The 17,611-nt window shown below is 40.5% G+C and overlaps 1 protein-coding gene across 1 annotated transcript in view; it reads left to right on the top strand.

Moving 5' to 3' along the window:
* Positions 1 to 3,774: 3,774 nt before the first annotated feature.
* LOC149287686 (uncharacterized) overlaps positions 3,775 to 17,611 on the top strand; it is a 56,095-nt gene continuing 42,258 nt past the window's right edge. Inside the window, exons 1-2 of the mRNA XM_089492550.1 lie at positions 3,775 to 3,942; positions 6,233 to 6,798. Of these exons, the coding sequence (XP_089348676.1) occupies positions 3,775 to 3,942; positions 6,233 to 6,798 (734 nt within the window). The remainder of the gene's footprint in view (positions 3,943 to 6,232; positions 6,799 to 17,611) is intronic.

Genomic DNA, 17,611 nt, shown 5'->3' with positions numbered 1-17,611 from the left:
GTTTTACCAAAATCCATGGAATCCACCCCATATTACACGGAATATTCAGTCAAAATCCCTTGAAAGTTCCCGTAATGTTAATAATAATAATAATTATTATTATTATAATAATAATAGGATTTATTTATATTTTTACTAATATGGTGGATCTTTAGTAAATAAATGTAAACCTAATTGAATAAAAATAATTGTAACTTATTTCAACTCTCAAAATTACCATTGGACCAAACAAAGAATCTTTCAGTCCTTCTAATACCTTTAAGATACTTATTTGGACATGAAGGGGGGCCAGGAAGATTTATGCAAAATAGAAACGTGTTCGGCTGCAACCACACTGCAGAAATAATCCAGTTTGACACCCCTTTAATTGCCCAGGCTCGGTGCTATGGAATCCTGGGAATTCTAGTTCTGTGAGACATTGAACCTTCTCTCTCAGCAAACTCTGGTATGATAACAAACTACAATTACTGGGACTTCATAGCACTGGGCCATGGCAGTTAAAACGGTATGAAACTGGATTGTCTCTGGAGTGAAGATGCAGTCTGAGTTGGTTCCAAGACACACAGCAGAAATAATCCAGTTCAAGGCCACTTTAGCTGCCGTGGCTCAGTGCTAGGGAACCCTGGGAATTGTAGTTTTGTGAGAAAGAGCTCTGGTGCCACAATAAACTACAATTCCCATACATCTGAGGAAGTACGCTTAAGTCTAGGAAAGCTCATGCTGCCAACTTTTCTTTTAGTGAGTCTCAAATGTGCTACACGATCTATCTATCTATCTATCTATCTATCTATCTATCTATCATCTATCTATCTATCTATCTATCTATCTATCATCATCACCATTATTATTATGATTATTAAATTCAAATTCAGCTGAAAAAGTGGACTTAAATTGGCAATGCTGATATACTGTAGAGACTCTTTCTCTGGGGCTGTGATCTGGAAGCGTGGAGGCAATTCCCTTGTCAAATCAGGGAATCCTGGGAATTGTAGTTTGTTGTGACACGTATGTATATATACAGTATATGTATGTGTATATATGTCTGTCTGTGTGTGTGTGTGTGTGTGTGTGTGTATATATATATATATATAATGTGTGTATATGTGTGTCTGTATGTCTCTGTGTGTGTGTGTGTGTAGCTGTGTGTGTTTATGCATGTTCAACTGAGGACTCAGAGAAGGTTCTAGAACATACTCCATAGCACACAAAATGGCTGCCAGAACACAAAATGGCCGCCAGTGTGGCTGGGGCTCCAGGGTCCCTCAGTCCCTCCTGCCTTGTTCCATATTAACTGCAGGAGGAGCCTGTGAGGGTGGGGCAGGGGGCGGGGCCTTCCAGCTCCTCTGCTCCCATTGGCCAGATTAAAGAAGGGGAGGAGCTTGTGCCTCTCTATTTAGCTCTGCACACGGAAGAGTGAGTGAGAAGGGGACAGAGGGAGGGAGGAAAGGAAGGAAGGAAGGAAGGAAGGACGGACGGACGGACGGACGGACGGACGGACGGACGGACAGACAGACAGACAGAGACAAGGAGGAAGGAAGGAGGCAGAGAGAGAGGGGAGAGGGAGCAGAGGGACAAGGCTTGGAAGTGGTAGGTTTCACTACTGCACTGAGGCTTCCAAGTGCTGAGCCAGAGGTGGCCATTTTGTGTTCTGGCGGCCATTTTGTGTTCTGGCAGCCATTTTGTTCTGCTTGTGACTGTGGGGAATAATATTCCGGAACCTTCTCTGAGTCTCAGTTGAACAGAGGCTTCTCTTTCTCTCCTGAGGCTCCAGAGTCAGAAGGAGGCCAGGTTCCTTGGGCCAAAAGGAAGGAAGTGTGTCTCTTTGTGTGTCTTTTGTGTCTCTTTTCAGAGAGGGTTTCCTTATTACACAGCTCTGCTCCTTCTGGGGAACATGGGTTTTAAAAGGGATCAGAAATGGGGAGGAGAGTTTTAATACAAGCCTTATTCTTCTTCTTCACAAACATTGGGTTTTGGCTTCAAAGAGGAGGCTAGTCCCCCAAACAAGGCCAAAAGTGGTTTTAAAAGTCTCCCCAGTTTCCTTATTAATAGATTTTCAGGAAAGAAGGAAGGAGACAGATCAGAATAACTCAAATTACCAAGAATGAAACATAAAACAAACAACAAAAATAAGGATTATAGACTAAAACAAACTACTTAATTTTTTAAAGGAAAACCATTATTAGGAGGGTAAAAACAAGACATCGGTGCTTCTATCCTTTTACAATCGACTCAGGATGTATCTGCACTGCAGAAATAATCCAGTTTGAAACTCCTGGCTCCATTCTATGGAATCCTGGGATTTGTAGTTTTTTGTGGCATGAGAACTCTCTGGCAGAGAAGGCTAAGTGTCCTAAAGGTAAAATCCCAGGATTCCATAGCACTGAGCAGTTAAAGCGGTGTCAAAGTGCCTTATTTCTAGTGTGCATGCAGCCTTCTTCTGAAAGGGGCTGATGCTGGGGAAAAGCACTGGGGACCTCTGCAGGTTTCAGCAGATGGTTTATTTATTTATGATGCACTGATTTCACATCTATCTATGGGGACATAACCAGGGGCCTCTCTAATTCCCCATCCCCTAATTCCCCCCCCCCCACTCTAATAAGGCATGGAGTATCTGTTGAGTAGGGGAGCTGAAGTAAATCTATGCTAGGTCCAGGGAGCTTTCTTTGGTGGAGAGGGAGGAAGGGGATGCCCACCTCTGCATTGGGCCAAAGGAGGCATATGTCACCTGCGTATGTCTCCAGCAGGATGCTGTTCTTTGTGTCTTTGAGTGCTGCAGGATTTCTTGCCAAGTCAATCCTAATCCTGGTCCCTTTTCTCAGGACCTTCATCTCGGCCTCCTTGGACACGGCTTTGGGCCTCTCTTGCTGGGCGTGACCAAGTGCAGGGCCACCAGGACCCCCTGCCCACCTGATGGCCGACACAGAGGCCAATCAGAGGGAGTTGGGCTCCAACAGAAAGAGGCTCCTGAGGTACAACAGCTCTTTGGTAAGTTGCCATCCTTACTAGTAGTTTCATCTATGTCTGGTCCAGCTCATGAAAGCAAGCAGAGAACATACTGTCCCAGTTTGGCAGAAAGAGTCCTGGGTAATCCTCTGTCACCTCATTTTTTCAGGGGCTTAGAAAATGTCCTATTTCTCTCTCCTCCTCCCACTTTCCCCATTCTCCTCAGGTCAGTTCAGTTGCTGAAAAATTTGTTCCAAGTTCAAATGAGTGTTCATCCCTTCCACTCAAAAGAGGGGAGAAGGGAGGAGAGGAGGAAGCAGGGTCTTGCCCTTGCCAGGAGACGGAGGCAAAAGCAAACTGCGGTACCCTTCCTCGCTTGTGTGATCTTTATCATACAACTTTGGCCGTCTTGACCACCTTCTGGTGTTGCTTAGCCACATGTGTCTTGCTTTCCTCATCTGTGAAATGCTGGGGGATATGGGAGAATATGTCTAGGCCTAAATTGAGGGTGGGCCCAGTGGCCCTCAAACCCAGAGCACTCCCCAGAACTGTTTTTAACAATGAAATATACCTCTGAAATTAGGTGAGATATGGCTAAATGATTCATTGGTGACTAAATGTACTATACATGTTGGGATAGTCAGTATCCTAATCAATCAATAATATTCCAGAAATGGCCTAAATTATATTCTTTATTATATTGTATATTATATTGATAGGATTCGAGACAAACTGGATCTCAAAGGCTGCAGCTTTTTTCTGGCTTGCAGAATTTAAAGTTTATTTCCTGGACTGAATTCTAAAGTGATCAAATAATATTTGCAATGCACCATGTGCTTTCCTCCCCTTTTGTTTAGTCACTCTCTGGATGAGGGCTATTTTCTGTTGCAGGTGACCTTTGCGGATGTGGCGGTATATTTCACCGAAGAGGAATGGAAAATGTTGACAAAGAAGCAGAAACATATGTACAGTAATGTGATGATGGAGAATTACGAGAATGTGGCCTCTGTGGGTAAGGAAGCTGAATCCATTGCCCTTCCTGTTAAGACTGAGGGCCCTTTCATAATTCACTGTCAGAGAGCTATGATTCCACTTTAGAATTATACAATTAAAGAGTTGAAACAGACCACAGGGACCATCCGGTTCAGTCTTCTGCCATGCAGGAATAGACATTCAAAGCACCCCCCAAGAGATGGCCATCCAACTTCTGTTTAAAGACCTCCAAAGAAAGAGACTCCACCAAACTCTGAGGGAGTATATTCCACTGTTAAAGAGCCCTTACTGTCAGGAAGTTCCTCCTAAAGGTTAAGTGGAATCTCTTGTCCCTGTGGCTTGCATCCATTGTTCCATGTCCTTTTCTCTGGAGTAGCAGAAAGCAAGCCTGCTCCATCCTGAATATGACATCTCTTCAAATATTTGAACAGGGCTGTCATATCCACTCTTAACCTTCTCTTCTCCAAGCTAAACATGCCCAGCTCCCTAAGTCGTTCCTCAGAGAACATGGTTTCCAGACCATTCACCATTTTGGTTTCCCTCCTCTGGACATGCTCCAGCTTCTCAACATCTGTTTGAATTGTCGTCCCAGAACTGGACACAGGATTATTGCAAGTGAGCCTTGACCAAAACAAAATAGAGTGGCACTATTACTTCCCTTGATCTTGACACTATACTCCTATTGATATAGCCTAGGATCACATTGGCCTTTTTAGCCGCTGCAGCACACTGTTGACACATGTTCAACTTGTGCTCTACTACCATTCCTAGTTCCCTTTCACACGTAATTTAACTGTCATAACAACTTCCTGCGGAATCTTGGAATTTCTAGTTTTAGTGAGGCACTATTGTTCTCCACTTTGTAAGGATTCTAAATATCCAATCGTAAACTGCCAATTCTGGAATTTTGTGGGACGCAAGTGCTATGCTTTTAGGGGAGTTTGGTACTTAGCTCAATAGAGCAAAATAGTTTTACTGGGGCAATAGTGACCTCTAGACTCAGCCAATCTATAGCAGGTCCTGAATTGAACAGATCTTCATAGGGATTTGAAATAGGTTTTTGTGTTTTATTTAGGGGGAAAGCAAAACACACAGACACATACATAGAAGTGTTCATGCACACACTCAAAGGTGGGCGTGATGAATAGATGTAAGGCTTTGATAATGGTGATAAGTTATCTATCCAGATCTTTATTCCAACTGTTGAGGATTTGAAATAAGGAGAGGTCCGTAGTTCCCATGACAATTGGGGTTGGTGAGTGCATTGAGGTGTTTAGCCATGAAAACAAACAGAGTGTCTATCTGTAACTGGACTGACACCGAAGAACAGCAAGTCGGGGCTGATATTTATACTGAAATTGGTGCTTGTGGGCAGAAACTGAGGGTTCAGAAAGGTTTATATCACTTTAGAATATTTCCTTTGTGGGGGAAGAATGGTGTGAAACAAACTGAATGCAATGGGTGTTTGATGCAAATACATCAGACAAAAGGGATTAGCACACCGCCTCTCAGATTCTTGTTGGCTCTGAATTTTGATCGCCTTCACAAGCCAATGTACGCTACAATCTGAGGGTGATGCACCAAATACAGCTCAAAAATATCATAGCAGAGTATGGAAGCAAATATCCAGATATAGGCATCTGCAATGCAATGACCACTTTTCACACTTAAAAATAAGACACAAACACAGTCGATTTCATCGAAATCCTTGGAGGTTCTCTATCTTGAGTTGCAAAATAATACAAATATTTGCAAGCTCTCCTCTCCGACTTCCATCAACTTCACCATCCCTTGTACACACAACTCCGATCCAATCCACTCCAATCCTCATGTGAGCTGCATACTGTATTGGTTGTGAGTCCTCTCCTGGTGCCAAACAGCATGAAGCATCCTCTGCAGTTAGCTTGCATCATGCCTTGGGCTCTGACTCAGCATTCAGTGGCCGTCTCACAGGATATGATGCCACCTGTCAATCAAAGTATTTTTGCACATGTTTCATTGAATATTTTTTTTTCAACAGTCCTTTGACTATCTTCTTCCACTGATTCCCTCAAGGCAGTTCCCATACGGTCTCTTCTTTGCTAGCTCCTAGGAGTAAGAATGCAAGCTTTCAATGGATTTAGGGGCATAAGCAGCAGGGTCAGGCTTGGGTTACTCACAGCAACTTTATTAATTTAATCTGTAAGAAGGAGGGGTTAATGAGGGCTAAATCATGCGATAACACCCTCCTCTCTTAACTGATTTTCAGTCTCATCTGTAATTGTCCTTCTTTACAGAAAAACATTTGAGTCATGAGAGAGTCCACACAGGAAAGAAGTCACATAAATGCCAGCATTGTGGGAAATATTTTGCGTACAAGTCAATCCTAGTCATGCATCAGAGGGTCCACACCAGGGAGAAGCCATACAAATGCCAGCATTGTGGGAAATGTTTTTCTCAGAAGTCACACCTAATGAGACATAAGAGATTCCACACAGGAGAGAAGCCATACAAATGCCAGCATTGTGGGAAATGTTTTTCTCGGAAGTCAATCCTAATGATACATCAGAGAGTCCACACAGGAGAGAAGCCATACAAATGCCAGCATTGTGGGAAAGGTTTTTCTTGGAAGTCTGACCTAGTGAAACATCAGAGAGTCCACACAGGAGAGAAGCCATACAAATGCCAGAGTTGCGGGAAATGTTTTTCTCGGAAGTCAATCCTAATGATACATCAGAGAGTCCACACAGGAGAGAAGCCATACAAATGCCAGCGTTGTGGGAAATGTTTTTCTTGTGCGTCACACATAGTGTCACATCAGAGAGTCCACACAGGAGAGAAGCCATACAAATGCCAGCATTGTGGGAAATGTTTTTCTGACAAGTCAGCCCAAGTGAAACATGAGAGAGGCCACACAGGAGAGAAGCTACAGAAATCCCAGTAATGAACTAACATTATATTTGTCAAGAAGGAGTACTAAGAATATATTTTTAATCCTGTGGTAATAAGAAAAGGCCCTTATGATTTTGTTTATTAGCTTTGTCTGTACATATGTCTGTTTATGTTTTAAAGTCATATTTTGTTAAGTTTAGGTTTTAATTGCTAATAGTATAGGTAATTACTTTGGGTTGTATATTTGTCGTGGATTGTGGATTGTGGTATAGATTAGGTAGATGAGGGGTGGGATTTGTTGCAGCTGGATAGAATAGTTATGGGATTGTAAAGTGTGAGATGTTGTCTGAAGAAAATTTTGGGGTATTAACAGAAAGGGCTAGTTTGTGGGAATGGCAAAGGGGGCCTTGTTACCTGTGGGGCATAGACTGTGGGAATTGGGGGTGAGGCTAGGTTTGGAAGAGGGTGATGTTGAACGTTTGGGGTTTTAGTGTATTGTATGGATTGGAGTGGGCAGTTCTGGCTTAAACACTGGATTTCTGTGTGTTCTCAATAAAGTTCTTTGCTATTTCAACACATTGGACTCTTTGATGCACAGAAGTTCTGAATTTGCCCAAAACTGAGCCTTTCTTCTATCCTCAGTCCTCAGCTGCATTCCCAGCCATAAGAACAGAAGGGGCACACACACACATATGTGCACAGAAACACACAAACATACAGGATACACAGAGACAGCTATATTTCAAAACTAGAGCCTTCCTTTACTGGCTTTCCCTCCTGAGTCCAGCTCTGCACCTTGGCCTCCATTGCAATCTCCTCAAAGGAAGAAATGAGGGAAGGAAGGGGAGGCTGCTGAACCCCTGGCGCATACCTTCCTTTCCTGCAAAGGCCACCAGCATAATAAGCAGCAGCAGCTAGGCCCTGGCAATCCCTGCGAATGCTGAGGAGGGGCCTTTGGGGGCATCTATGTATGCACAGTCTCAGCTCCTGAAGCCATGGCTGCCCTCACAGTCCTTTCTGAGGGAGGGAGGGAAGTGGGGAGAGCCCTTGTTCATTCAGAGGAATGGTTGGAGGGTCTTCTGGGGGGCTCTTGGGGGGTTATAAGAAGGAAGGAAACCCGTCTTCTTCTCCCAAAGATAGGCAGGGGGCCTGCCAGGTCTCCTCTCCCTCTTTCATTCCCTGCCCCCTACTAGGAGGATTCCTTGGGTCCCAGGTACTTGGGGGTTATTATGAGAATAGACGCTGTGGGGACCATTGGAGAGAGTCATGGCCATGGAGGGGAGGGGGTTTTGGACTTCATCTCCCAGAAGCCTCAGCCAATCACCGCACACATGCAAATTTCCTTCCTACCTCAGTAGTCTACAGTCAATCTGAATAGACTTCCAGAGCCCTACAAAGGCTCCTCCTTCCTCTTTGTCCCTCAGCCAATCACCATCCACATGCAAACTTCCTTCCTACCTCATAATGCCCTCCCTGACAGCTTGGCCAATGATCTGAGATTCTGGGAGCTGAAGTCCAAAACAGCTGGAGGGCCGGACTTTGAGGACCCCTGCTTTAAATGCTAAGACCTGACTTGGATGCCAGCATTATTGCAGAGGCTATAGGTCAGGTGTCCAGTGACTCTGTGAAAGAGATCATAATGGATCAATTTGAATCTGTGAGTACTAAGGAGGTGGTCACGCTCCCTGGAAATGAGAAGAAGACAACTTTCCCTCTGGATCCTTGGCCTTCATGGCTGGTCCTCCAAGGAGAAGATGCACTTAGGACTCACCTGAGATATATCATAGATGCATCTCTTAGGGAGGGCTATTTTCCATCTTGCTTCAAAGAAGCGGTGTTACGGCTGTTTATGGAAAAGCCCTCCCTAGATCCCTTGGACATGAACAATTACAGACCGGTCTCCCATCTTATATTTCTAAACAAGGTGATTGAGAGGGCAGTTGCTCTTCATCTCCAAGTAGTCTTGGAAGAAACAAATTATCTGGACCTGTTTCAAACTGGCTTCAGGGTGGGATACGGAGTCGAAACTGTTATGGCCGCCTTAGTAGATGATCTTTGCTTGAGCATCGACATGTGAAGTGTGACCCTGTTGATGCTTTTGGATCTCACAGAGGCTTTCGATACCATCGACCATGGCATCCTTATGGAAAGCCTGAGGGAATTGGGGATCAAGGGCAATGCGTTGCAGTGGTTCTGGTCCTCTCTCTCAGGCAGATTCCAGATGGAGATGCTGGGGACAGTTGCTCCTCTAAAAGGGAGCTTAAATCTGGCGTTCCTCGGGGCGTCGTCCTGTCACTAATTCTGTTTTTTCTTAAACCTTAAAAACCAACTTAAAAAATTCAAGGTCAGATGGGATGTAAAAGGGCAACATTACATAAAAACAGGGATGGACTCAGAAGACAGAGAGACCTTCTTTGCACCCGTTCAGTCCTCGAAAGGGAATCCTATTACAAAGGAAGGCCCACTTCTGCTCCAATGTTGTTGAGATCAGATATAAGTGGGACCATCGTTCTTCAAAAGGCAGAGGAAGGGGTGGAGGAGCCACGAGCGATGGTGTGAGCAGCTAAGATCGACTGCTCCTGAAAGCAAAGCCTAAAAAGCTAAAAAAATCTCTCCTAATGAGAAAAAAAACTGTGAGTAACTGCAAATAAATATATTGGAAAGGGAAGAGAGCAGATTGGAACTGTTTAATTAAAGTTTTAAAGGGAAGGAAGAGAAATAAACAGCAATCTTACATACGGCATTGCCGGCTAGAGGTTTGTCAGCCGAGCGGACGCTTGGATTGCTGGTAGATGTCTAAAAGCCAAAAGAAAAATAAGGAACTCAAACAAACAGTGATAAACTGGGGAAAAGAGTCTAAACAACACCCTTCCAATAAGGCTTATAGTCGTTTGCAAAGAATAAGTTCACAAGAGAAGCTTGGAACTTGTAATAAAGAAATGAAAAAGACAACGTCTATGGAGGCGGTGGGAAAAAATGGAGCTAGACCTAAAGAACATGGCGAAGTTCCGGGAACAGAGCCAAAACAAGAAGAAATAAAGATATGGTTAGAAAAAACTCTCACTGAAAACCAAAACAAAGGTTTTGAGACCATGAACGAGTTGATAATTAAAAATAATGCTATTTTAACAGAAACTATAACTAAGACAATTATGGGTGAAATGAACAAATCTTTTCAGATGATTACAAAAGAAATTGAACAAGTGGATAAAAAAGTCCAATTAATACAAAGTCAACAGAAAGATCAACAAAAAAATAACTTTGGAACATTCAACCAGATTGGACCAGCTGGAAAGGAAAATTATTGACTTGCAGGATCGTAACAGAAGGAATAATATCCGCATTCGAGGCTTTCCTGAGTTGCCAAATGAAACATCCAGATCATTAAAAACAGAAATCCTTAAATGGCTACAAAGCATTGTCCCTCAGATGACTTGGGCAGAGGAGGAAGTGGAACGACTACACAGAGCATCAACAGTTAAAAGGGGCTTGACCCCTAGAGATGTAATCATGAAAATAACAAGTTTTTACAAGAAAGATCAGTTAATGAAAGAAATCAGGAAACTCTCAGGAGAACTGAAATATGGAACCACCACAATTGAAATTTACAATGATTTATGTCCAGAGACTATTAGTTGGAGAAGAAGCATTAAGCCTTGTATTGCAGTTCTGCAAAAAAGTGGAATAAGATACAGTTGGGGCTATCCTGTATTTTTGAAATTTCAATGGAAAGGAAAGCAGCACAAGATTTTCTCCATGGAGCAAGGAGTGCAGCTGTTGGAGCAATTGGATCTGGCCAAGCAAGGAGGAGAGAGCGACAAGGGTGCAGCTGGAGGAGCCAAGGAATGATAGAAAACAAGGACAAGGACGTTGACTTTTTTGCTATTCTATAATCTTCTCTTTTTCTTCTTTTTCTTCACTTTCTTATTTTTTTTTAAAAGGACATGACAGGAGAGATTAATAATAAACAACCAGGAGGAAGAAATGGACCACACATCGGAGAGATGGCTTCTTTCTCCCCCCCTCCTGGTGGGCTAATAGAAGCCATGGGCGAGGTCTAAGACCTTGGGGATGGAGGAGGGGAAGAAGGGATAGGTGGGTTAAATGGGGAAGGGGGGGAGGGACGGGAGGGAGAGGGAGGGAGGGAGGGGGGAAATGTTTGTAGGGGTAGTGCACTGAAGAGCCTAGGTAGAAGAGGTAGAATAGCAACATGGATAACAAAATAAGGATAGCAACATTAAACGTGAAAGGACTGGGGTCTGTAATTAAAAGGAAAAGGATTGAATCATTAATGAAAAAACAGAAAGCGGATATTTTTTTTATTCAGGAAACGCACCAAGCGAAATCAGGATCGTCGGAATTGAAGATGAACTGGGTTGCCACATATGAAAAAGCATATGGTACTTCTAAAGCAAGAGGAGTAGCAACCTTAATATCTAAGAAATGTGGGTTTGATATACTAAAAGTTAAGTCAGATGAAAAAGGAAGATTTGTATTGGTGCAAGGAACGATGGGGGGAGAAAAATACTTGTTGGTAAATGTGTATGCTCCAAATGAAAATCAAATGGAATTTTATGAAAAAGTATTTAAGGAAATGGAGGATATGCAGGGAGATTACACAATTATGGCAGGAGATTTCAATATGGTCATGGATAAGGTTAAAGATAAATCAGACCCAACAATAAGGGACAGACTTAATAAGATTACACCTTTGAACAAGATCATGAATAGGAAAGAATTGAAAGATGTATGGAGATTGATTAAAGGAGATGAAAAGAACTATACTTACTATTCAGCGGTTCATAAAAATTATTCTAGAATAGATTTCATTTTTGTATCCAAAAATATGATGTCAAGGGTATTAAATAGTGAAATAGAAGGAATAAAAGTTACAGATCATGGAATAGCAAACATGGATTTCATAATTAAAAAAGATTATAGAGAAGCAAAAAGATGGAGGTTAGACACTAGCATACTTAATAATAAAGAAATAGTGAATAAAATAGAGGAAGAATGGCAGGTTATATGGGATATTAATAACAAAGAGATTTCTCAAGCTTTATTATGGGATACTATGAAAGCAGTGGCAAGAGGGATTTGTATTAGGGAAACATGCAAGGTAAGGAGTCAAAAGGAAGAGAGAAAAATGAAACTGGAAACGGAAATTGAAAAATTAAATAAGGATTATATAAAGAATAGAAGTAAAAATATATATATATATAAAACTGCAAGCGAAAAGAAAGGAATTAGAGAAGATAGAAATAGATCAGATCCAGAAAAATTTGATATATTTACGGAGGGAGTTTTTTGAATATAGTAACAAAAATTCAAAAATGTTAGCAAGATTAACACAAAAAAAGAAAGAGAAAAATCTGATAGGGGTTATAAAGGACAAAACAGGGAAAAAATGTATGCTGATGAAAGAAAAGATAAAGATATTTGAAGAATACTACAAAGATTTATATACAGCAGGGGATAGTTCAATTGACAAAATTGAGGAATATATAGAGAAAAATTGGAGAACAAAGATAGAAGAAGAGGATAAAGAAATAATGGAACAACCAGTTTCGAAAAAATAAATTGAAGAAGTGATAGATAAATTAAAAGGAGGGAAATCACCAGGAATGGATGGATTAGGACCAGAATATTATAAAACTTTTAAAAAGGTTTTAATACCTAAATTAGAAGTGTTATACAATAAAATTTTAAATGGAGAAAGGATCCCACCATCATGGGACCACTCAGTGATAATATTGATTCCAAAACCGGATAAAGATTTGTCAGATCCAGGCTCATACAGACCTATATCCCTTATCAATCAGGTGCTAAAATATTAACAGCCATAATGGCAAAAAGAATGAATAAGTTTATATATAAATATATTCAAAATGATCAATGTGGATTTGTGCAAGGAAGACAAATGTCAAATTTAATAGGAAGAGTATTGAATAAAATAAATATAATAGAGAAAAGAAAGCAGAAAGCAGGAATAATGGCATTAGATATTTATAAAGCTTTTGATTGTGTGGAATGGCCAGCATTAAAAATAACATTGAAGAAATTAGGTATGGGAGAAAAGTTTAGAGGATTGATAGATCAGTTATATTTAAATAATACAGCAGTAGTATCAATAAATGATGGAATAACAGAACAAATTTCAATTTCTAGAGGAACAAGGCAAGGATGCCTTCTTTCCCCGGTTTTATTTGCAATAATTATTGAAATATTAGCAAATATTATTAGGGAGGATAAAAATCTGGAAGGAATTGGGATGAGAAAATTGAATAAGATAAGTTTATTTGCAGATGATACTCTATTAACAATTAGAGACCCCTTGGAAAAAATGAATAATGTGAAAAACCATTTAAAGGAGTTTGGACAAATGACAGGACTAAGAGTCAATTGGAATAAATCAGAGCTAATGTTGTTCAATTATCCAAAAACGGAAGAACAGGAATTTGTAAAGGATGGAAAGATAGATATAAAAGTAAAAGATACAATTAAATATCTAGGAATAAAAATTACAAAAAATCTACACAAATTAGAGGATCAGAACTATAAAAAATTAAGAATAGAAATTAAAAGGAAATTAGAAGAATATAAAAATATAAAATTATCATGGTTCGGTAGAATCGCATTAATAAAAATGAAAATTCTGGCTAAGATTAATTTTTTGTTTAGGATGTTGCCAATACAAATATCAGAGGTTGAAATTAAAAATTGGCAAGTATTAGTGAATAACTATTGTAATGGGAATAAAAAAGCAAGGATTAATAAAAGATATTGGTATAAACCCCAAAAAGAAGGAGGTTTGGGTCTCCCAAATTTAAAATTGTACTATAATGCAAACCAAATAAGATATATTATAGATGGAATCATAGAGAAAGGGGAATTAGATTGGTTAGAGATGGAAACAACAGGAATAGAGGAAAAATTGGAAAATATAATTTTTAAAGAACTTACTATGAAAGAAATGAAGGAAATAGAAAACCCCTTTTTAAAGAATATATTAGAAATTTGGAAAAAAAATAAAGAAAAACTAATGCCAGCTATTTCACCTTTAACACCAGTTATAATGCTAAAAAATTTTCCAGTAAATTTAAAGGAAGAAGTAGGGAAATTAGTAAAAGGTCAAGAAATATATAGGATAAGAGAATGGATGAAGACTATGAGGGAGAAAGGGAAAATAAAGGAGAAATTGCAAGGATCAAAATTAACTTGGTATAATTGTATTCAATTGGAACAATGGACAAAGAAGTATGAGAAAAATATAGGAGAGATTAGAGAATACACAAAATTTGAACAGTTGATTAGGCAAAGAGAAAGTATAGAGGCAAATGAAACTTTGAAAGGGGTCACAAGTGAAATATATAAATTATTATTCAAATATAATGAGAAAGAAGATTATTTAAAGACAACATGGGAGGATGATTTAGTACAAAAAATAAATGACCACGAATGGGGGAAAATTTGGAATCAACGCCATTTAAAATTTTATTCTATACGAATCAAAGAGAACTACTACAAAATAATTTGGAAATGGTATTTAACGCCTGTAAGGTTAAGTCATATAAATAAGAATTATTCAAGGTTATGTTGGAGAGGGTGTCAAGAGATAGGCACTTATATGCATATGTGGTGGGGTTGCAGAACCGTAAGGAGATTCTGGCAAATGGTATTTGAGGAGATAAAAGAAATAACAAAAATTGATTTAGAATTTAGTCCAAAGATAGCGTTATTATCTTTATATGATAAAATTAACTGCACCCAAGTTATAAAGGATCTAATTACAAATTTATTAACAGCGGCGAGATTAATGATAGCAAAAAAGTGGAAAGACCAGGGAGATTTACAAATGCAAGATTGGTATAGAGAGATTTGGCAAATAGCAATTAATGATAAGTTAACTAGTGAAATTAAGTTTAGAAGAGGAATAATCAAGAGAAATGATTTCGAAGCAATATGGAAAACATTTGTACAAAAAGTTTTAGGAAAAGAAGGAGGTGTTTTACCACCAGAGGAAGAGTTACAATTCTGGAGATAGAGTAATAAGAAGATATTAGGCTCAGGGGATGGGGAGCACTTGGGGGAAGGGGGGAATTATGAAACATATATGATGAAAAGAAATATGAAGTAAAGTTAGATAAAGTAGTAAAGAATGGAATATAAAGGGATATATTATATGTATGGGGAATATAATGTAAAAGTCTTTTTTATATAGTATTGTAAGGCGAATTTAATCAATATTTTATCAATTTATTAATTTCATTCTACCAATAAAATTATTTAAAAAAAAAGAAAGAAAGAAACTCACTGGCTGCCCTTGGGCAAGTTACACTTTCTCAGTCTCAGAAGAAGGCAGTGGTAGCAAGATTTTTACCAGAGGACCTCAATGTGTGGGGCGGATTGTATGGGAGAAGGCGATCCCGTAAGTAAGGTTATAACCAAGACCTTGTACTGTGCCCTGAAATTAATAGGCAGCCAATTAAGAGATTTTAATATAGGTGTGATATGGTCACCTCTAGATCTTCCAGTGACCACTCTGGCAGCCATATTTTGGATTAGTTGAAGTTTCCAGACTTGGTACAAGGGTAGCTTAGGTAGAGCGCATTACAGAAGTTAAGACGTGAGGTTATTAGAGCATGCATGATAGTTTTCGGGTCTACAGGTTCCAGGAAGGGGCGCAATTGGCATATCAACCAAAGCTGATAACAGGCACTCCTGGCCATCGCATTTATCTGAACTGACATCTGGAGCAACGAATTCAGGAGCACCCCCAAACTGCAAACACAGTCTTTTAGGGGACGTGTGACCCCATCCAGGACCGGTTGACAAACCTCCATACCTGGATTAGGATCTCCATCAAGTACCTCAGTCTTATCTGGATTCAGTTTTAATCTGTTTCTCCTCATCCAGCACATTACTGCCCCAAGACATTCATTCAGAGGGGAGATGCCTTCCTTAGTTGATGCAGAGGTCTGGGGCATGAAGAGATATAGTTGGGTGTCATCAGCGTACTGATAGCACTCCATGTCTCCAGATGATCTCTCCCAGTGGTTTCATGTTAAACAGCATTAGTGACAAGATGATGCCCTGAGGAACGCCAAATTTAAACCCCCTTTTAAAGGAACAACTGTCCCCAAGCATCTCTGGAATCTGTTTGAGAGATAGGACCGGACCCATTGCAATGCATTGCCCCCGATCCCCAATTCCCTCAGGCTTTCCAGAACGATACCATGGTCGAAGGTATTGAAAGCCACTGAGAGATCCAAAAGCTTCAACAGGGTCACACTTCATCTGTCGGTGCTCAAGTAAAGATTATCTACTAAGGCGACTATAGCATTCTCAACTCCGCATCCCATCTTGAAGCCAGTTTGAAATGGATCTAGATAATCTGATTCTTCCAAGAATGCTTGGAGTTGAAGAGCAACTTCCTTCTCAATCACCTTGCTTAGAAATGGAAGATGGAGCTGTAATTGTTCATGTCCAAGGGATCTAGGGAGGGCTTTTTCAGAAGACGCTGAAGCACTGCTTCTTTTAAGCAAGATGGAAAATAGCCCTCCCTAAGAGATGCATCTATGATACATCTCAGATGAGTCCTAAGTTCATCTCCTCCTTGGAAGACTAGCCATGAAGGGCAAGGGTTGAGAGGGCAAGTAGTCTTCTTCACACTTCCAAGGAGCTTCTCCACATCCTCAGTACTCACAGATTCAAATTGATCCAGTATGATCTTATTCACTGACTTACTGGACACCTCACCTACAGCCTCTATAATAATGTCGGCCTCTGGAAGAAGGGAAGGAGTACGCCCTTCCTTCCTTCCTTCCTTCCTTCCTTCCTTCCTTCCTTCCGGAATGGAGCCCAAGCTGCAGAGCTGGACTCAGGAGAGAAAGGCTGAGAAGACTCTGCTTTGTACATATATCTCTTTCTCTCTCAGTGCGTGTGTGTTTGCCTCAGTTCTTATGGCTGGGAATGGAGCTGAGGGCTGAGGAAAGAAGAACGTGTCAATTTTGTGCAAATGCAGAACTTCTGTGCATCAAAGAGTCCAGTGTGTTGAAATAGCAAAGAACTTTATTGAGAACACATAGAAGGAATTCAGTGTTTAAGCCAGAACTGCCCACTCCAAGCCAAACTATACATTAAAACCCCAAAACCTAAAACACCACCCTCTTCCCAACCTAGCCCCCATCTCCAGTTCCTACAGTCTATGCCCCACAGGTAACAAGACCCCCTTTGCCACCCCCAGAAACTAACCCCCTTTCTGGTAATATCGGCCCCCAACTTTCTTCAGCCTACATCTCACCCATTGCAAAAACTAACATTCCCATAACTATTCGAGCCAGCTGCAACAAATCCCACCCCTCTATTTCGCTAACCTATACTACAATCTCCAGTCAAATTTATAAACTATGATCTATACTAACAGCAATGAAAACCTAAACTTAACAAAATATAACTTTAAAACATAAACAGACTTATCCACAGACAAACCACAGACATATGGATAGACAACCCTTACAAACAAAACCATAAGGGCCTTTTCACTGCTGGATTGAAAATGTATTTTCTATATTAATTCTTGAAAAAATAATGTTAGTTCACTTCTGGGATTTGTGTGGCTTCTCTACTGTGTGGACTCTCTGATGTCTCACTAGGTGTGACTTCCGAGGAAAACCCAGAAAGAGCAGAGCTGTGTAATAAGAAAACCCTCTCAGAAAAGAGACACAAAAGACACACAAAGGGACACACTTCCTTCCTTTTGGCCCAAGGAGCCTGGCCTCCTTCTCTCTCTGGAGCCTCAGGA

This window comes from Sceloporus occidentalis, unplaced genomic scaffold (genome assembly GCF_023333645.1).
Source record: "Sceloporus occidentalis isolate IW3139 unplaced genomic scaffold, rSceOcc1.0.p SCAF_57, whole genome shotgun sequence".
NCBI lineage: Eukaryota > Metazoa > Chordata > Lepidosauria > Squamata > Phrynosomatidae > Sceloporus > Sceloporus occidentalis.
This window is presented reverse-complemented; position numbering and strand designations above follow the sequence as displayed.